General features: G+C 42.8%; 1 protein-coding gene and 1 pseudogene across 1 annotated transcript; one reads left to right on the top strand and one right to left on the bottom strand.

The window, feature by feature from the left end:
* Positions 1-6,885: 6,885 nt before the first annotated feature.
* On the bottom strand, positions 6,886-11,313 carry LOC128468029 (vomeronasal type-2 receptor 26-like). The gene is made up of 4 exons (XM_053449802.1): positions 11,194-11,313; positions 9,378-9,599; positions 8,610-8,733; positions 6,886-7,802 (listed from the first exon to the last, which is right to left on the bottom strand). The coding sequence occupies exons 1-4, from the start codon at positions 11,311-11,313 to the stop codon at positions 6,886-6,888; spliced, it is 1,383 nt and encodes a 460-aa protein (XP_053305777.1).
* Positions 11,314-21,322: 10,009 nt separating this feature from the next.
* Positions 21,323-21,503, top strand: LOC128468733 (uncharacterized; annotated as a pseudogene).
* Positions 21,504-21,803: the final 300 nt, after the last annotated feature.

The raw sequence follows: 21,803 nt of genomic DNA, 5'->3' as shown, positions 1-21,803 counted from the left end.
AGCGACCCTATTGGTCGCCAGCAGGGGGCTCGTCTGCCATCAACCAATGGCAGACGAGCCCCCTGCTGACGACCAATAGAGTTGCTCATACGGACATTTAAACTCCTGGCGCCAGAGCGGCTTTAACCCCGTTATTACACCCCACATAGATATTTTTTCATATTCTAGTGGGCTACATCCATCCTCAAATAGTACCCTATAGGGTAGCATTTTAAAATATCTGAATTGAGGGGTTTGAGAGTAATGAAAACTCAAGTCTTACAGGTATTTCCTAATCTTGCTTCACCTTTTGTGTCTGTACCTGTATATCTATAGGGTAACAAAACGGTCAATGTAGGAAAGAATGTGTGTACAAAATGGTTACAGAAAGGAAAAAAGTAACCATACCTACTGCAAGAAGTTACAAAGCAGGCTTTCAAGTCATTCCCAGTAGGATATATAGGTGAGAGCTTCGCCTATCCAGGTAGGACAAGAAATTACAAGCGTCCCAGAACCTCCCGTTTATCTTCAGTGTTTTTTTCTGCCCTAACCTGGGTAAGTGAAGCTTCATCCCTTGTTTGTTTTTCTGAGGCTTGTGTCTTATCTCAGTAGCTTCATCTCGTTAGCCTGCCATTGTTTGTTTCTTGGGGACCATTCCTTTCTTCCACATCAGAGTAGGATAGGATTCATGGGCAGATCCGTATTTACCTAACTCTAGCAGTCAGAGGAAGGATCCATAACTTTGTTTCCGTGTAGCTCACTCGGCTGCCCTTGTACTGTGTTTTCTGTATATTGGAGATTCTGTAACACTATTTGCCATATTTTTCTTAGCGGAGCTTCACCCGGCAAACTTCCGGGCATGCCGGGCAGGTATGATTATACAGTAGGGTTGCCAATGTGGAAAAAAATACACTTTCCCCTGCAAGCTTTTCTTCTAATTGAGGTAGCTAAGTATCAAATGATGTGACCCTTGACCTTGAATCCTCAAAAAAAAGTGTGTTTTTAATATTTTGGGTAAAAAATATGTTATACAGTTAAATGCATTGTTTCTTTGGTATTATTTTGGGCTTTGGGAACAGGAGTAAAAAATCTCACACTCAATGAAATACCTTGCCACTTGTTAATGTAAATGATGGTATAATAAAATATGTGATGTCATATAACTTTGAGGACAAGTTAGTGTCTTCCCCTGTAGCTTTTCTTCTGAGCTTTGATAGTCCGCAGAAGTTAATGAGTAATTTTTGTCCAGTAGTAATGAGTGGATGAACCTTAGTGAGAATTTGTTCAATATGTCTGGCTGGTGAGGGTACACATAGGATAAGGAGGGGCCATTGGGAGGTAGGAAAGTGATTCAAACCTTCTGTGACACTACATTCATGACACAACCTACCCACCCGTAATTTTCACAGATGCAAGTCACACAACCTTTTATTTCTTCCAAAAACAATATGTCAGGATCTGGGTCCATAAAGACGACTGTAATGAACCAGAGCACCCAAAGATGGTTTTCAGGGGTTATTGCGCAGCAGCTGAGATGCAGCGCTTTAGGCTCGTCACCCGTTTCTGCCTGAACTTTGTTTTTCCGATATTCTGGTTCCGGTGTTCTGTCAGCTCTTCCTGCCTGTTATGGAGCATGCCTGTTTCTGGACCTGAGTCTGTAAATTGAGGCAAACATAACGGGTGCCCCACACCTTATAAAGGAAGCAGAGCTGAAGCGAAGAGCAGAAATGGAATCAAGGAATCAGAAGCACAGCGAGACTGGGGGAACTCTAGCGAGACTGGAGGAACTCTAGCGAGACTGGGGGAACTCTAGCGAGACTGGGGGAACTAAAAGGAAGCAGCTCCACAGCCTGGTTGCAGCCTGAAACAATGAATTAGTGTCAGGCTCCATCATCGAAGCCCCGGCGGAAGTGGAGTGCAGTAGCGGAGGTTGTCTGTGCGCATCGCACAGCCGTTCACCGGCTGCCAGAGAGGAGGATTCAGGTCCCCTGCAGTGGAGGGTTTTTAATTGCAGGTGGGGTACTTCACTACTGGTAGGTAGCTGGGAAAAAGTTAAAATGGATTGTGTCTTATCTCAGTAGCTTCATCTCGTTAGCCTGCCATTGTTTGTTTCTTGGGGACCATTCCTTTCTTCCACATTAGAGTAGGATAGGATTCACATTAGAGTAGGATATGCCAAGTGCATTATTCTTCTAATGTACTTTACTACAAGTGGTAGACGCATGCATACAAGGGACACAAAGCTATTCTTAAGCTAAGACAAGATCAAGAACTGATCAAGACCTAAATGATGCATCACGAAAAAAAACAGGCCAAATAGAATCTGACAGCAGATAAGACCTATATTTCTATGAATAGACCCAAGAGTGGCAGAGTTAAGACGTACAGTAAGCATACCTCCCAACATTTCAAAATGTGAAAGTGGGACACTATTTTGTTTAAATTTTTTTCGCAGAACTCACACATACACTTCCCTTACACACACATACTCATACACTGCCCTTACACACACACACATATAAACTCCCCTTACACACACACTGTAACGTTGGCAATGGAGAAGGAACCCAATGTGCAGGAGATGATGGTGAATAAACAGGCTTTATTAGAAAGCAGTACAGAAGCACTTGGGCATGAAGGTTACAGCAAATGAAAGTCCAGTAGAACACTGTTTAGGCACCAAGGCTGTACTGGAACACCATAAAGCAAATCAGGCCCACTGGGGAACAGATATAGCAGGTAGAACACAATGTGCCGTTTAGCAGATCAGGCCCACAGCAGGTATGCAGGTAGAACACAATGTACTGTTAGCAGACCAGGCCCACAGCAGGTATGCAGGCTCACAGCAGTGAGCTCCGAACACACGATAACTGAGCACTGAATGAAAGTCAGTGCTTGGTTTTAAACCTCCCGCTCCCTCTCGTCCCACCCCCGGTAGGTGATGTCATGTACTAGGCGTCCCTTCATTTCCGCGGAGGCAGGGGATAAGAGGGGTGCGTGGTGAGCGCGCCCACCCTCTGTTCCCCTGTCTGTGAACGAAGAGGACCCACAGCAAAAGATTCTTCGTGATTGCCTGCTACATGTGGGTGCTCGGAGAAACGGCAGCGGCGGATAGGCAGCGGAGAAGGTAAGTGCTGAGTACCCGCCAGAAGCGGGTACTCGGGCGACGAGCTGTGCTGTGGGACGTGACAGCCCCCCCAAGGAGAGACCTCCGGGTTTAAGAGGATGTTGGAGATGGAAGGACCGCACGAAGATGTCAGCATGCACCGTTTTTGCATCCTCCCAAGATGTCTCATGGCTTTCATACCCCTTCCATTGAATGAGATATTGGAGACGTCCCCTCATCCGTTTCCAATCCAAGATCTTGTCCACTTCGTATTCAGTGGTCTCATCAATGACAACAGGGGCCGGTGGTTCCGGATGTCGTCCTGGGAAAGGATTCATGATCCACGGCTTCAGGAGTAACGTGTGGAACACTGGGTGCACTTTCAGAGAAGGGGCAGCCGCAGTTCAACAGCCACAGGAGAGAGGACTCTAGTCACTGCGTATCGTCCGATGAATTTGGGTCCCAGTTTCGTGGAAGGGCAACTCAACCTAAGGTGCCTGGTGGACGGCCAAACGTTGTCACCTGGACTGTAAGAGGGATCAACGGAACGCTGTGTATCCGAATACCGCTTGTACCGTTGTTGAGCACGGAGGAGAGTGGTGCGTAACTGCTTGTAGGTTTCTGTCATTCTTGTGACTCGTTCAGCAGCCGAAGGGACCGAACAAGGGATCGGAGAACCAGGAAGCATAGAGGGGTGGAAGCCACAGTTGGCAAAAAAGGGAGACATATGAGTGGAGGCATGAATGTGATTATTGGAAGCAAATTCCGCCAAAGGAAGGAGTTGGTATCAATCGTCCTGAAGGTGGGTGGTGAAACAACGGAGGTATTGTTCCAAGGTTTGGTTTGTTCGTTCGGTTTGACCGTTGCTCCGAGGATGGAAGGCAGTGGAGAGAGATCGGTGTATGTGGAGCTCATCGCAAAATGCCTTCCAGAATCGAGAGGTAAACTGGGTGCCTCTGTCGGACACTATGGTCTCTGGTAACCCATGCAGTCGGAAGATTGCGTTCACGAACATGACGGCGGTTTCAGCTGCGGACAGCAGGCGTTTGGAGGGTAGGAAATGAGCCATCTTTGTGAACCTGTCCACCACTACCACGAGAGTCGTGTGGTTCTCTGACGCCGGTAGAGCCGTAATAAAGTCCATGGAAATGTCTGACCATGGTTTGTCTGGGATAGGTAGAGGACACAATAGACCAGCAGGTTTTGTACGAGAGTCCTTGGACCTGGCACAGATGTTACAGGAACGTGCGCTGGACGTCTTTTTTGAGGTTTGGCCACCAGAATGAGCGTTGGATTGAGTCTGTGGTTTGTGTGACGCCCCCATGACCCGCAGCGGGGATGTCATGATAGTGTTGTAACACTTGGAGACGTATTTCAGGCGGTACAAAGAGCTGGTTTTCATGGTAGTAGAAACCGTCTTTCTGGTATACGTCAGAGGTAGCGGATGGGGTCCAAGCAGAGGTACGGAGGACTTCCCTTAAGGGTTGGGTGAGTGTTAGGAAGTGTCCTGCAGATAACACTGTGTCTTGTTCCTGGGGATGTGACGTCGGTGTTTCGAACATGCGGGAAAGGGAGTCGGCCTTGGTGTTGCGGGAACCCGGTCTATACGTGATGTGGAGACAACATTGTGAAAAGAAAAAAGACCATCTGGCAAGCCTGGGTTGCAAACGTCTAGCAGTCCTGAAGAACTCCAGGTTTTTGTGGTCCGTATAGACTGTGACTTGATGAGGAGTGTCCTCCAATAAATGGCGCCATTCTTCCAACGCCAGTTTCATAGCCAACAGTTCTTTCTCGCCCACATTATAGTTCCGTTCAGCATGATTTAACGTACAAGAGAAGAAAGCAACAGGGCGTACTTGATTATCGTGGTCATCCCTCTGAGACAATACTGCTCCTACCGCGGAGTGGGATGCATCCACTTCGAGTACGTACGGCCTGTGTGGTACTGGGAGCATTAAAATAGGGGCTGTGGTGAATCTCTCTTTCAAGTACTCTCCTCTCTGCGAACGAAGAGGACCCACAGCAAAGGATTCTTCGCGAGCGCCCGCTACATGCAAGTGCTCGGAGAAACGGTAGCGGCGGACAGGCGGCAGAGAAGGTAAGTGACGAGTACACGCCAGAAGCGGGTACTCGGGCGACGAGCTGTGCCGTGGGACGTAACACACAGGGCCGGCCCTATAATGGGGCAGACTGGGGCAATTGCCCTAGGCGCTTTTTTTCTTTTTTTTGAAGCGGATGAGAGAGAGAGAGAGGGGCACCGAGTGGTTTTCGCTTACCCGCTCAGCGCCCCTCTCTCTCTCTCCTCTGCGGCGAGTCTCCCTGTTCGGTCCCGGTGCCGGCTTGTAATGCAGAGCGCCGGAAGTGACGTCAATTTCCGGCGCTCAGCATTACAAGCCGGCACCGTGGCAGAGCAGGGAGACTGTTTAAAGGTAAGTACCGGGGGGTGGATCGTATGGCGTCGGCGAAGTTTAAAATGCCCCCCCTGGCGTCGGCGGGGGGGGGCGGCGTTTTAAACTTCGCCGCCCCGCCCCCCCCGGCGTCGGCGTTTTAAACTTCGCCCCAGGCAGCGTTAAGTCTTCGGCCGGCCCTGGTAACACACACATATGCACTGCCCTTACCCACACATATATACACATACACTGGCTTTACACACCAGCTAACAAATACCTATACTGCTCATACACACACTGGCCCATACACACACAAGCTTACAAACACATACATACACATACACTGCCATTACACCCCTTTCTCCCATCTCTTACCTTTTCCTCCATCCGTCTTCCTTCATCCTTCTGCCTCCATCCTGTATCCTGCGGTGGGAGCGCGAGGTCTGCTCCCTCATCACCACGTGCCGGCTATTGCTGCCGAGCGTAGGAATGACGTCATATCCCCGCACTCGGCATTATTTGCCGGAACGTAGTGATTAGGGAGCAGTAAAGCGAGGTCTGAAGTGTCCCTAATGTTGAACCGACTAGAGGGAGATTGCGATCTCCCGGCTAGTCTGCAGGCTGCTATGTTTGGAAGGGTTACAATCCCTTTAATGTCACAGTATTTATTCTATGAAATAAAAGGATGTCCTAATAAAGTGTAGTATCAGACGGGATTCACTGCCCAACCAAGCTTTGATTTGACAAACTGTAAAAAAATGATCTGGAATATATTTTTTTAAATTAGATATTATTGTCCTTTAAAATATTTTCAACTACCGGTGTCACAGAGCTTTGTAGTCTGACCAACTACCTCCGCTGAATTGTGCTTCCTTAGCCTGTGACAACCCACTTTCCCCAGTTTCCCAGTCACTGGCCAAGGGGAGGGTTCCGTCACAATCTGTATGCAAATGATCAAGTACAGAAATAAACACAAAATAATTTAGGGATTTGTGTTCGGTTTACTTAATGTCTGACTGAGGGATGGATACATGAAGTCTGCATCATCTGAATTCCAATAAGATAATCTTTTAAATGTTCTGAATGCAGTCATTAACTCATTTATACTGATACGATGGGCATAAACATTATATTTACACTAGGTCTACAGAGGTTTATTTGGTTCCTGTCGTGTGTGTTTTGCTTTGTGTGCTGCTGAGTTGATCTCTGTGATTCCAAACATGTGGACGCCTCACCTTTCTTGCAACTGAAAGGATAGAAGGGTTAATATCTTTCTTGAAAGTCCAGGACATTGGGGTATTGTGTGCAAAAATGTCTTTTGATGTCCAGAAAACTAATTCAATTTTCTAAAATTGACCATTGACAGTTATAAGATAATAATACATATAATTCAGAATATGGTTCTTATAACTATTTGGTTAAACCTTTAATTCTGCTTCCAAGTAAATATGTTTTTGTATTCAATTCCTGTCTAAAAACAATTACATAGCATTTTGGAATAAATATACATCCTACAAGTCCTGCACTTGAAGCCACTATGGCAAAAATCTCTACGGCCACCATGTTCTTCCCTTTGGTGCTCAGATAGGCCGGGATCATCGCAATCCAAACGCTGCAGAACACCAGCATGCTGAAGGTGATGTATTTGGCCTCATTAAAACTGTCCGGTAATGTCCTGGCTAAAAAAGCTATAATAAAACTAACAGCTGCCAGAAGCCCCATATAACCCAGGACACAGTAGAAGGCGATAACCGAGCCCTCATTACACTGAATGATGATCTTTCCCTGATAAGAGTGCATGTCCAGCTCCTGGAATGGGGGGGAAATGGCCAACCAGGAAATATTAATGATAACTTGAATGGATGAGCAGAACAGTACTATAGAATTGGAGACTTTCACATTGACCCAGTTTGCCCAGGAGCTGCCGGGTTTCGTGGCTCTGAAAACAATATAGATCATGATTGTTTTACTTAAAATACAAGACACGGCTAATGAGAAGAGGACTCCAAAAGCTGTTTGTCGCAGCATGCAGGTTACATCCTCAGGACGACCGAGGAACAGAAACACACAGAGAAAGCTCAGCATGATGGAGACCAAGAGGAGGAAGCTGAGGTTCTTGTTATTGGCTTTCACAATTGGGGTATCTCTGAAGACAATGAAGATCAGTAATATTACAACAGTTACAAGACAAAACAGAATTGATGCAAAGGATAAAACAGCAGCAACTGCATCCAAATATGATAGAAACTCCACCGATTTTGGAATACATCGATCCCTTTTCTCATTAGACCATTTATCACTTGGGCAAACAATGCAGTTCTCACTGTCTGAAAAATAACACAAAGTAACTATGTCTCAATATGTAAATTAAAAAAAATATAATATAGTATATAGTTCCCTCCCACTAAGTGTATCCATATTAACTAATGTTAAATTGCTTCTTTTTGTTTACATTTCTTAGATTTGAACTGAAAATAAACAAAATAGCCCCAAATCTAATCGCCCCAATTTTCCTTCGCCTTTCCTTCAGGAATCATGCCTATCCCATGCGTGTTTCAAGTCACTTGCTGCACTAACCTCTACCACTTTTGCCAAGAATCTGGTCCACTCATCTCACATGGAAGTAAATATAACGGAGGAGCTCAAAGACCAAACAAGGAACAAAAACAAAACCCCACTATAAGTAGATTTCTTGAGTAAATGTACAGTTCCTAAACCCATTGAAAACAATGCATTAAGGGGTTAAACCGTTACAACTTTTTATGTTTTTAATGTTGGTGTTTTAGTGCACTGAGGCACATTTGTGAAAGTGAACCAGCTGTGTGCAGAAGCATGGAGGTTGGAGCTTGTGTAAAAAGGTATTTTTCATAATATCTGTAAGGTGATTGGTATCACAGCTGGTTGTCGGCTGCCAGGTAGTTTTTCTGCTCCCCCTGGGTGGGGGAAGTTATGTCCAGCTCTAGTCAACCCAGTCTTGTTGGTCTATTATTTTGATCACTTATAGCTACACCTGCCCCTCCGTGTGGCTCGCAATACCCCCCAACTCCACCTTCTACCTTACCAGGAACAGGCGTTCATTCCTACACACCTACTATGAGTAAATGATGTGTATGATTCTATATAATCTATTATACCAGATCTATTGGATATCTCTCCCTCTGAGCACCGGACACAGTCGTAGCAGCAGATTTGTGCTCCAGGTCTCAGAACTTTTCGATATCCAAGCAAACAGTTCTCTGAACACTGAGACCTTGGAATCTACAAACAGAAAAAAAAATAGTTCTTGTTTGAGCCACTCTTATAAATTAATAAAGAATGAGCAAATGGTTGGGGCGCAGGTACATGTTTTTTTTAGGACTAACAGCTTGGATCCATGCTGGCTTTTCCAAGAGACTAGAGCTTTGCAGGATCCAGTCTATGATTCCTATGTGGTCTGCATCAGGCATAGGTGCTGGGCATTAAAACCTGGAGCCTGGCGATCAGAGACTGTTGTGGAAAGAAGAATTTCCTCTATGCTCCCAGGGCAAGGAGATCCCCCTAAAAAAGACCTGAGGTATCCCTGAGGTAAGGGAGGAAATACTTGCTTGGACATTTGTGTGTTGTCTGGGGGAGGTTTTCCAGAGCCTGGCTTAGCGAGGTCTGGCTGGGAGGTCTGGTTAGTGGGTGTTTAGGATGGTCAGTCTTAAGTGTGATGTTTATGGCCCTCATGCTACAGGGTTTTTCACAAGTTAGAACCATTACACCGTCAAAGTGGTTTTGTTTTACCATCTTTAGGATGTATGTGCTGGTGAGTTTATATTATTTCTGTTAAATTATTTTTAATATACTCTATGCCTGTAAAGTTTATAGAAATGTAGCTTAATTTTAATGTAGGAAAACAAAAACAATAATCCCCCCCTTACCTGGTTGTCTTTGTTCCTCCATATTACGGAATGCGAGTCAATGATTAGCTGCTGACCATCTGGAGCCCACTCAGTGAAGTTACCCACAACGTTTCTAAATGCAGACTTATTTGATAAAAACACCCAGTTTGTAATTGTGTAATAGTATGCAAATTCTCCATGTTCATCGTAAAATGCGCGGCCCAACTGAGATGCAACTATCCTTTTTATATAGCGATGCAACTGTTAAAAATGATTTAGAACAAAACAAGAGGACATTCACAGTCACAATGTAGGAGAGTTTTCTTCTACGTCATTAATCAAGAAAATAAAAATACCTCCCATTTTACAACAGAACCAACCCAAACACTCAACTAAAATAGACCAATTCTCTATTATTCATCTACTAGAACTTCATATCATTAACTAGCATCAACCCTTCATCAGTCTACAGCACATCGTTAGAACCAACAGCACCAGGGTCACCATGAAGGCACAATTTAGAAGAAAATATTGTTCTTTGGTAAATAACAACGTTGGATTTTGCATGTGAGCTGCAATTAGTGTTAGAATGGCGATATAACTTAAGAGGTAGCAACAATTATATAAAATATACAACAATATACAACATAAAGGCTTCTAATATGTTGCAATCAGAGCCGGCCTTAGGCGTTGTGGCGCCCTGTGCGGACTACTACTCTGGCGCCCCCCCCCTTCGCTACCCCCCCTGCCCCTTCAAACTACACCCCCAAACTTCACATTTTGAAATGTTGGGAGGTATGAGGTGTAAAGGCTGACCAGAATTCATATTCTTAAATAAAGCCTTAGAAATTCTTCCTGTATGTCCGTCAGCGTCTGACACGTGAAGCAGTCTGTATTTCATACATACCTGGTGTTTATAGATGTTTTGGATTGTATTTCCTTTTGCGTTCTCGTTATAAAATAAGTGCATGTCATGCAAAGCTTTAGCTAAAGCACTCACTGAAATAAACACCCGGGGAGAAACACCAGCCGTCAGATGAGTTTTAGCAATTAATTTAGGTGTCCCGCTGCAGTTACACAGAGAGATTTTATAGATCTCTTCATAAAGCCTATTCTTTTCAGAATTTTCCGATAAACATTTATAATACAATGTCCATATATCTTTGAGAAGCTTGTCTGCTGGACGGTTTGAAGGATGGATATTATCAAAGAAACTTCCGGTATCCGGCAGCGCTAGAGCATGCGGTTCTACGGCCAGACTGCCATTCAGGGGTTCTACAAAGAAATCTGTGAGATATTCATTGGAAGCCCAGGCAGGAGGAAGGATTAATGTTATATCTTTATGTTTGAGACACAGAGTTAAAATGTGAATAATTCTGGTGCTGAAAGAGCCGCAGAGTATAATAATTTGAGCCGATGACATTAAAAAAGTTTCTGACATTATTTTCATATTTTCAGATAGTTCTTGTGATAAAAAAATTCTTACAGTAAAGGAAATACAAATTCCATAACTTGTCAGATACGCTCTCAGAGCCTGACTCTCTGTCTCTCCGGTGTCATCATCAACCGTGAGAATTCCCACCCAGGTCCATCCGAAATGTTTTAGAATCTTCAATATAATTTTATTATAGACAAGATAATTTTGAACAGAGCGGAAGAAATGCGGATAAACACGTCTATCACTCAGCGCATAGTCTGTCGCTCCATAACTGATCTACAAAATGGAAGAGAAAAGTGTAAACATTCTGCTGTAAAGGTTTCTGATAACAGCTTGGAGTCAGACATGGTTGTGATCTCACCATGAAACTGAATGCTAAAGTCAGTCAATACATGGAAGACCATTCAGGTTACTCACCTGTGCGTATCCATACACCCCTAGTAACTGTGCTATGGGAATGGTAGTAGTAGAATGGTGATCGCCAATAAATCCAGCCACGTTGTTAGAATTCGCACAAGAGTAATTAGGGACGGTCATGCCGCGGCCAGACAAAATCTGAAGAATGCTTTTCACAGCTTTTCTTTCATCTAAACAGGAGTCATATATATGATAACCCAGGGTAATATTTGGTAAAATGTTTGGGTCGTTGTTCAATGTTTCAATGGCGAAAAGAAAGACCAGTAAATTGATGTAATCCATGGGGCTTGGCCTGTTAGGGTAGAAGAATTAGATTAAAGCAGAAGAACATAGTCAGAGGTCTGCCAGATAAAAACACTTATTAAGACTTTGTAGGAATACCATGTTACCATCAACTGGCAAAGGTTCTAGATTTAAACGAATGGCAAAACAGGTCATAGGTCAGTAGAGAGTGCTAGCGTGAGTGCCGTAATTACCCTCACATATTTATTTAATGTAGGGCATGTCTTGCGGAAGACAAATCAAGGACCTTTGTGAAATATTTCTCTCTCAAGCCCATTCCTAGCCCTGCCTGAGATGGTTGCAAATGTCTGAATACAGTGGACAGTGGTGGTGATGGCTGAGTCTGGTCCCACCCAGTACAACATGTGGCCCCTCTTCACAGATTGGAAATGTCTATATCTACGTAAAAAAGACATAAAAAATTCACCTTATACACTTTGAAAAGAAAAATCTTATGAAACATAGAAATCCTTGGGAGGTACATAGTATAGTCCCTCTATTTCTGCTCCCTCCTCAAACTCTCAATCTCTTTTTCCTTTACTAAAGTGTTTTAATTTTCTTGCCAATCCTACATAGTGTCACACCTAATGTTTCAAGAGTTGGTTTAATCAAATAAAAAATAATCAACATTTCGGTTAACCTTTGTAGCCATTATCATGCATTTATCATGTTCTCAAAAGGGGATGTCAGCTCCTTAGTGTAAAACACAATGACCTCTGTTTTACAGATACGTATTTTCTCCAATATCCTCATAATATTTTTTTAAATCTATATGGGTAGATTTACAAAAAGATATAAACTCTCCCAATCAAGTCAATAGCATAAAATTCATAATATTGCAAGAAAAAAACAACACATTTTGCGTTAATCTCACAAATAATAAAAAGTAATAATAAAAAGTCATAAATATGTATATATTTACCTCAAAATAGCACTAGAGCATGTGTGCAAGTTATACCACGCAGGGGGAAATAAAAAATGTAACGTATGAAAACAGCTGGACAGCAACTGGATTAACTGCTTAACATAGTCACTTCACTTAGTTGTTTTGGGCTCTCTATAAAATGAATTTGTTCTGCAGATATTATTTTTATGGTTAGTTGTGGGAACTTACGTGACACAGACTATTTGGGGGGAAAAATGATCCTGTCCAGAAAAAAAAAAATTCCTCATTTGATTATTCACCGTGAGAACTCCTCCAATTATAATGTCCCCATCTTTAAAATACTCAAAGTCTTCAAATGGTTTGATGACTTGCAGATGACAGGCCGGTGCTGGGCTCTGGATCTCAGATCTGCAGGGCGTCACACACAGGAGCAACAAACAAACGAGACGTTTCAATGGAAGAGACCCAGCGATCAGCATCATGCAGCCCAGTAACCTGCCGAGTGCCAGAGAGTGTCTGCCGGGTTCGGTGGAATCGAGCACCGTGTGGGTCAGTGGCATCTGCTGCATCTGATATCATTGTAATGAACCTGAACATCTCGGCTCTTTTTATACAGTGCGGTCTCATTCATTGCAATGGAGTCTCAATATAGATGCAGGACTTTGTGTTTTGGGATCGCAATTCTATGTTGGTTTTAAATTATAAGAAAACCGCAGAGCGCCGGTAATTGTCTGCATGGACAGAAATATACAAACGCAGACTTTAATCAAATGTCTTTAGAGTATTAGTTAGTTTTAGAAGGACGTTTCATTCATCGGCAGTTTTATGTCCTTTAATAATATTTATCGGTTTCTCAGATGTAAATGTTATTCAGCACTTTTAATTTATCATTGATTTTTCTGCATATGTCATGTTTTTTTTTAATTTAATTCACGGAGGTTTTCTGATTGGATATGATTTTATTCTATTTGAATTTTAAATAATATGATTTAATACAGAAATGCACAATTTGTGTTAATGTACCTTTTGTATTCTAGTTATATTCATATTATCCAGCTCTGACATCCACCATTAGCATAGCGGGGACATTTTTTTTATAAAATGTCCGTCACTTCCTTTAATCCCCAGGAAGTAATAACCCAGTTCCTGGACTCTCCCTGCATTATATCAGAAGACTGAGCACAAGCCTATAGCTCTAGAGGTTGTTTACTTTGTGAAGCTGTTTCCAGAAATATCTTTGGGCAAAACATCAAACAGCCATCACATACAGCACTTCAGACATGTCTTTCAATTAAGACTCAAGTTTGCAATGTAAGCGAATTGATAACTTGAGTTGCTATAAGAATTTAGCAGTTAGGATAGTGTTCTGGGTCTTCTCCAGATGAGTGAAGCTGGAGCCTTTGTACAACTTCTCTGGAAAAAAGACTCACTTGAGATGGCAGTGAATCATAACTGTGCTATGGGAATGGTAGCACCTGATTGGTGATCACTAATAAATCCATCCACCTTATTATCATTCACACAAGAGTAGGGACGTTGCGGGCAGTCAAAATCCGTTTTTGGAAACACCTCATATTTTCATTTGTTTTGGCACTTACAGGGTTAATCATGAATGACGCGCATCGCTGTTTCCTGGGTAGTTGCGCCCCAATAGCGTCCAGAAAAAGAGAAACTGCTCAACAAAAGTACATATTTTTTGAAAGATGATGTCACGGTCAGGACTACTTGCCAAGCCGTGACTGTGTGGAGGGTGTGGGCATGAAGGGGTTAATAGCACCAGGCCTCTGGATTTACTAACTTGACCCCTTAACAAGGCATAAGTTACACCAAATTAACCCCCAAATCCTGCCTGTATCCCCCCAGGTAGTCTGCCACCACTCACGATTTTGATACCGGATTCGTGAGAAATCCGAATTAGAACCTTTATCTCTATATATATATATCAACCCACCCCGGGCAACCAACATATATATATATATCCTGTAGAACTTAATAACAATACGGTAACGTGTTATCCTCTCTTAGGGTTCGTGGATATCGATACTAGAGCCCAAAGACAGACTTAGATTTTGAATAATTTTAATAACAAAAAAGATTACACAGTGCCAGAATTACAAAAAAACAAGACATACAAAAGAAAATAAAACAGCAAACAGTTCTTAAAAACAATGGGACTTAAACACAGGCCCCTCACTCACGAGTTTCTCCAATAAGCCGGCCTGTGGGAACTCCTTAAGTCCAGATGGTTCTTATGATGTTGTTCCGATCAGAGTATATCATGGAGTTCTGCTTTGAGGTCGCTGCATTGTCCCTAAATCAGACTCTGTTTCAAGAAAACACCCCTCTGACCACATGACCGATTATATGACACCATCCCCAAGTATCGGGTCCCATCTTTGATGTGCCAATAAGTTATGGTGGGGTAAAGGTGATGGAAACCTCCCACTTAAGATAGGAATGGAATTCCTATAACTCAGGGTCCTTATCTGTAAGGCCATGAATCACCACAGGGGTCCTTTGGGAAGATGACACCTCTAGCCAGAACAGATACAGAGGGCATGTACAAAGAAACACATTTAAATCAACATCAGATTAACTCATGGAATGCTTAAACAAAGAAACTAACCACCTCTGCTGGGTTACCATTCCATGCATCCACTATATTATATGGGTTAATCATGACAGATGACATCCCAAAGTATTTTAATTGGGGCATTTTAACACTTTTTATTTAACCATTTTAGTGCCAGTCCGTCCTAAACATTGCAGTAACATTTATTTTTTTCATTTTTAACAAACCCATTCTATCCAAACACAGTATTTCAGTATGTTTTACCCTGGTTACATAAAATTACTGAAACAACTTGTGATTTGTATTCAGAAACACCCCTCAAGTACAGGAATACCCCATATACATTATTATTATTATTATACTTTATTTATAAAGCGCCAACAGATTCTGCAGCGCTGTACAAGGTAAAAATTTTACAGATAACGACAAGTACAAAATGACAAGCATTTGACATACACATACAAGAGGAATGGAGGGGCCTGTTCCTGTAGGAATTTACGTTCTAGATGGATAAGGGGTGAGAAACAGGAGGTGAGGACTGCGTGGTAGTGAATGATGTTATTGTGGGGCGAGATAAGGGTTGTAAGTGGGTGAGAGAGATGTTTTGATGTTTATGTCGGTGGTCGGCTTCCCTGAAGAGAAGTTTTTAGGGAGCGTTTGAAGGAGGGTAGAGTTGGTGAGAGTCGGACAGCATGGGGAAGAGAGTTCCAGAGGGTTGGTATTCTGGAACCCCAGGGTCAGATGCCTGGATATGAATGTCAAATGCCAGGAAAAGGTCAGAGAGCTTAACTCGTCCCCTATAAAAGCACACAAAGTCTTCTGTATTTTCTTAGATTCATTAGGAAAGTCACAGAAATAAAGGCACTTGTTGGTTGTATAGTGTTGGAGCTTCTCTAGAAGAAGGTGCTTTGTTATGAGTGGAAGCGCTTCTGCAAGGGGAAGGTAAAAACAGATTGCCTTGCAAGGGAGTAGATAATCAGAACCTGTACTCACAGAGGCTGCTGAGATAGAATGTCCAGGGGAGAGATACAGGGGAACAGGAAAAACACCTAGGACAAACCAACTACTGAAAAGTTGCAGGGGAGGAGGAATAGCCCAATCTCAACTATGAGAATTGGAAAGTTGCCAGGGCAACTAGCCACTTAATGAAAGAAGGGGAAATAACAAAATAAACAAACTTGTTCCATGACAGTTGGTGCTGCGCGAGAGAAGTCCTGTAGGGCATGGAAGGAGGCGATAAGTGAAGATGCAAGGAGCAGGTCATTGTTGGATTTTAGCGGGCGGGCTGGTGTATATTTGCTGATGAGGGAGGATAGGTAGAGGGGAGCGGTATTAGTGAGAGCTTTGTAGGATACAGTGAGTATTTTGAATTTAATTCTGCTATAGATGGGAAGCCAGTGGTGGGACTCGAAGAGAGGTGCGGCAGATGCACAGCCTCGGGTGAGTTAGAATAGCCTGGCAGTTTAGAGATTACGATGGACTGGATTAGTTGTTTGTGGTGCTGACAGTCAGGAAATTAGGAATTTTGGAAATGTTACGCAGTTGGAAGTGACAAGATTTAGAGAGTGATTTGATGTGAGGGATGAAAGATAGGTTAGAGTCTAGGGTCCCTCCGAGGCAGCAGACGTGTGGTGATGGAGAGATAGTGGCACCGTCAACAGTGATAGAAAGGTCAGATAGGGGAATAGAGTTAGAGGGAGGGATTAGAAGGAGCTCAGTTTTAGACATATTTATTTTGAGGTGGTGAGAGGCCATCTAGGAAGAGATGTCAGATAGGCAGCTGCTGATCTGACAGAGGACAGATGCAGAGAGATTGGGGTGGAGAGATAGATTTGTGTGTGATCAGCATAGCGGTGGTATTTGAATCCATAGCTGTCGATGAGTTTTCCAAGTGAGGAAGTATAGATGGAGAACAGTAGAGGACCCAGGACAGAGCCCTGAGGTACTCCATCAGACAGAGGCATAGAGGAGGAGGAGTCGTCAGCAAAAGACACAGAGCAGGACCTGTTGGAAAGATATGAGATAATCCAGGAGAGAGCAGTGTCACGGACACCAAGAGAGCTGAGAGTTTGTAGGAGGAGGGGGGCGGTCGACTGTGTCAAAAGCAGCAGAGAGGTCAAGTAAGATTAAGCTAGAGTAGTGGCCATTGTTTCTAGCAAATAGAAGGTCATTTGTGACTTTGGTGAGAGCAGTTTCGATCGAGTGCTGTGGGCAGAAATCGGATTGCAGGGGGTCGAGCAGAGAGTTTGAGGACAGAAAGTAAGTTAGATGGTCAAAGTCAATGGAGCCCAGCTTTCTAATCATAATGTGATTAGTAAAATATTGAAATAATAATAAAAACATAAAAAATAATTATGCATCAGAGGAACCATCCAGTTCCAGTAAAATGTAAAAAAAGTCAAAAAAAATGCCGATCATTCCATCCTGCTGTTTTGACCTTTTTGGGCCTCCTATGACACTGATACATACTCAATGTATTTGTACTCTGTATTTCAGTTTGCCCTTTATTTCTTTTTATGTGCTTCATCTGTGCATTATCCTCTTTTAATAAATTGTTTTGGAAAAAAAAAAAAAAAAAAAAGTTTTGGGTTAGTTAGCACTGTATCTTTCCCAAAATCTGGAAAGAGTTAAAGTAAAAGCATTTCAGATACCCAAGGGGTAAATTGGAGTGGCCGGGTTCAAAGAAAGGGCGTAGGCACAGACTGACCAAAATGGGGGGGGGGAGTGCACTTCCCAAATGTGGCCTTTTCGCTCCCAAACACCAGGCAAACCCATGCATGGGTGGGATCACTGTTCTCGGGAAATGTTGCTGAACACATTTGACCTGTTTCTGATAAGAATATGGCTATAAATATTTTTTTACATGGGGATTATGGGTGGAATATTATAGTTTCACATGCTAAGGAACACATTTGACCCATTTCTGATAAGAATATGGGTATAATATATTTTTTACATGGGGAATATGGGTGGAATATCATGGTTGCAGGTGCCAAGGAACAAATTTGACCCATTTCTGATAAGAATATGGGCATTTTATTATTTTTACATGGGGATTATGGGTGGAATATTATAGTTACTCATGCTAAGGAACACATTTGACCTGTTTCTGATAATAATATGGCTATAAATAATTTTATATATGGGGATTATGGATGGAATAGTATGGTTACACATGTTTAGTACCTTATTTAACAAGTTTCTGTTAAGAATATGGCTATAATTATTTTTTTACATGGGGATTATGGGCGCAATATCAAGATTACACATGCCATGGAACATAATTGACCGGTTTCTGATAAGAATATGGGTAAAATCATTTTTCTACATGGGGATTATGGGTGGAATATTATTATCTTCTCTCTCTTTTTTCTCTACTAATGGCCCTCGCTATACACCCCACACCTTTCTCACTGTGAACTGGATGACATCGCCAGAATCTGTATTTTTAACCCCTTAACGACAATCCCCGTACATGTAATTTACTAATTACTAATTTTATAGTAATTTACTATAAAAAAAATGATAAAATATGGGGATTTTTTGTTGAAAAATTACTTTTTCTCACTTTTTAAACAAAAAACTTTTACTCATCTGCAAAAACGAATGAAAAAACCTGCTAAATAGATTCTACTATTTGTCCTGAGTTTAGAAATACCCAATGTTTTTATGTTTTTTTGCTTTTTTCTGCACGTTATGGGGCAATAAGTACAGGTAGCGTTTTGCTATTTCAAAACCTTTTTTTCCAAATCTGGTAATTCTTCCCCCCATGTGCCATTTCGGGTATCTTTGAAGCCGGCCAATGCAATTTACCCCATCAAGTCATATATTTTTAAAAACTAGACACCCCAAGGTATTTCACATGCTGGTAATTTAACCCTTTCCATGCACTAATTTTACCACCAGCCTTTGTGAAACTTTATGGTAGTAAATTTTTTTGTATTTTTTTCACACACGTTGTACTTCAGGTATAAATTTATCGCTCCTGGTATATGTCCCTGTCAAACAACACCCCAATATGTGTTCAGTAACATCTCCTGAGCGCAGTGATACCCCACATGCATGGGTTTGTTGGGTTATTTGGGAGGTAAAAGGCCGCCTTTGTGAGGTGTGTATTTTTTGGACATTCAGACATCTGATCCTACTGCCCCCATGTCCCATATTTGGGACACCTTTGAACCCGGCCAATTCAATTTATCCCATCCACTCATGCATTTTGTAATACGAGACACCCTATGGGCATTTGTAATGCCAATATTTTAACTCTTTCCATGCTGGAATTTTTGTAAAGATAAAGAATTTTAGGACTTGCTTATTATTATTTTTTTTTTTTTTTGGTGACAGTGGGGATTTTTATATGTTACCATATTATTTTTATTTTTTTTAAACATTTTTTAAAATTTTTTTTTTTTACATTTTTTTTTAATTTTTTTAAATTTTTTTTACTAATCACTCATTAGTGAGCTGGGCTCCATTGACCTTGCATGGTTGGATGCAGTACCTGCATTCAACCTGCAGGAGGAGCTCGAGAGTTCACAAGAGGGTCTGGATAGACCTTCTATGAACTCATTTCTATTGTTGATGCCATCCTGTGAATGACGGCAACGTCATTCACAGGATGGCACTTGTGGTTGCTCCTCGGAGCAATCACAAGGCGATCGGGGTAGGGGGCTAGTGTTGCTGATATGCCTCGATATCGAGGCATGTCAGTAACACCATTTATGCTTAGGAAGCGATTCAGATCGCTTCCTAAGCTGTTTTAGCCGGGCGACGCCGCGATCTTTCATGATCGGTGCGGCGGCGGCCATTTTTCTTCCGGGGAGGGCTGCCAAGGGCTGCCCTCCCCGGATCCACGGTCAGCCTCACTTGGGAGGCTTCCGTGGATGCTGCAAAGCCGCCGATCGCGGCGATGCAGCTATTTAACGGCAGCCCGTACATGTACGGGCATTGTCGTTAACCCGTTGCACGGCAACCCCGTACATGTACGTGGATTGTCGTTAAGGGGTTAAGGGGTTAAACGGTATTTTAGTTTTCAGTCCTGACACCGCTGACATTTGACATCCAAAGATCCAAAACGCATAGCAAGCATCCCCTGCACAAAGAATTCGGCAACAACAGACGTATGTTTCAGCCATTTTAGGTCTGGTCTGTCCTGATCACTTATCTGCCTTTTGGCCAAGATCTCATGTCTTATCCTAAGGTCCATGCCTATTGGATGCCATTGGTCGGGGGGAACTCCACTGGCAACTGGCAACCTGTACTATTCTGACCAGCCAATGACATGCAGAAGATGGTGTGATGGGTGGGATCAGTCTGATATGCTAATGCACAGTAGGAATTTCCTATAGGGGAGGCTATTTCAATGCTGTCTGTTCTTGGTCTGAGGAGCAGATCTCATGTTGTTTTTCTCACCTTAAGATATTAAGGGTATGCCTAGACCTGGGTCCCTAGCTTACTGTACATGAAGGGATGATAGCTGGACCATAGTAAACCTAGAATGAACTGATTGCTACCAGTATGCCCTTCTAGGGGGTTGCTAGGTTCAGCTCCTCAACTAAGCCTTTTGGCTGGGCATTTGTGGTAAAGCTGGCCTGCTGGTTTTAATTATTCTTCATATGTCTGAACAAGCTTGCTAGACTGCATTTTCCTGGCTGAGTAATATAAGGCCAGCAGAGCCTTTAGGTTCAAAGGGATCCCTTGCTCATGGCTCTCAAACCTACATGAGCAGCAGGGAGAGCTGGGTCCCTGAGCCTTCTTCGTGTAAAATAAGAAGTGTAAAAAGAGACTGGCACAAAAGTATGTCTGTGATTGCAGTATTCTTTGTGCATGGGTTGCTTGCCATACGTTAAGTCTGGGGTGCATGTATGTTTATGATCAGTCTGATATGCTAATGGTGAAGCTTTTTCTGTAATAATACAAGTGAGAAAAGGAATTGTGATGCTCCACCTGGTTAGGTACCTTCCTATAGGGAAGTGGTTCTCAGGGTATGCCCAGAGAGGAATATCACCCTCACTCTATCAATGAGCCCTATGAGAGGCTGACATGAATATCTGTGGTTGCTGTATTATTTGTATTTGGGAGACTGGCCGTGCATTATTGGTCTGGACTATCTTGATTGGATCAATCTGATATGCTAACGTGGAGGTCTTCTGTGTAATACTGCAAGTGAGCAAACAATGGTCATGTCTCTCCTGGGTATGTACTTTACTATAGGGGAGGTTATTTCAATGCTGTCTGTTCTTTATTTCAAATGAGGCTCCCATTTTGTTTTTCCCACCTTAAGTAATTAAGGGTATGACAAGACATGGGTGCCTGGCTCACTTCACATAGGGGATATCAGTTATACAATGTTGATGAGGTCTATAAAATGCTGAAATGTGGCTTTTGTAGTCGCTTCTCGGCCTTTTGGCTAAGATCAAGTGTAGTCTCTCTTGTGGTGGGGAGGGATGACACTGATCCTCTGGTCTTAGGGTTCGGGAAAGAAATGGAACCCGAGGTGAAATTGCCCTGGCAGAAATGCTGGAGTCACCGTGTGTGGTATTGCACGCCACTGCACACGGTGAGCGCACATTTCCGCTGGCGGCCTTCCAGCACTACTCGCCCCCATGTACCATCGGGTCTTGGGGATGAGAATTATTTTTGAATCTGGCAGGCCAGAAATGGCCTGTCCTTAAATTATTTTTCTTTATTTATATAATCACATCGTGTGATCACGAGTGCCTATTAATTTGTCCCTCTTTTTGAATTCACGGTTTTGAAATTCACGGCTTGGCCCCCACTATTCTATGGCACACGATTTTGTCACTTTGTTTTTGGACACTGTTTTCTTTTTAAGAGGCAGTGAAGCCTGGACTTTGCTGGAGGAGGATT

The sequence above is a fragment of the Spea bombifrons genome, chromosome 1 (genome assembly GCF_027358695.1).
Source record: "Spea bombifrons isolate aSpeBom1 chromosome 1, aSpeBom1.2.pri, whole genome shotgun sequence".
Taxonomy (NCBI): Eukaryota; Metazoa; Chordata; class Amphibia; order Anura; family Pelobatidae; genus Spea; species Spea bombifrons.
This window is presented reverse-complemented; position numbering and strand designations above follow the sequence as displayed.

Excerpts from the sequence above, each read along its gene's own strand:
- LOC128468029 (XM_053449802.1), bottom strand. The coding sequence starts at position 11,313 with ATGACCGTCCCTAATTACTCTTGTGCGAATTCTAACAACGTGGCTGGA. Across the intron at positions 9,600-11,193 it reads GGGTGTATGGATACGCACAG|TTGCATCGCTATATAAAAAG; the intron begins GTGAGTAACCTG and ends CATTTTTAACAG. Across the intron at positions 7,803-8,609 it reads AGAGATATCCAATAGATCTG|ACAGTGAGAACTGCATTGTT; the intron begins GTATAATAGATT and ends GTTATTTTTCAG.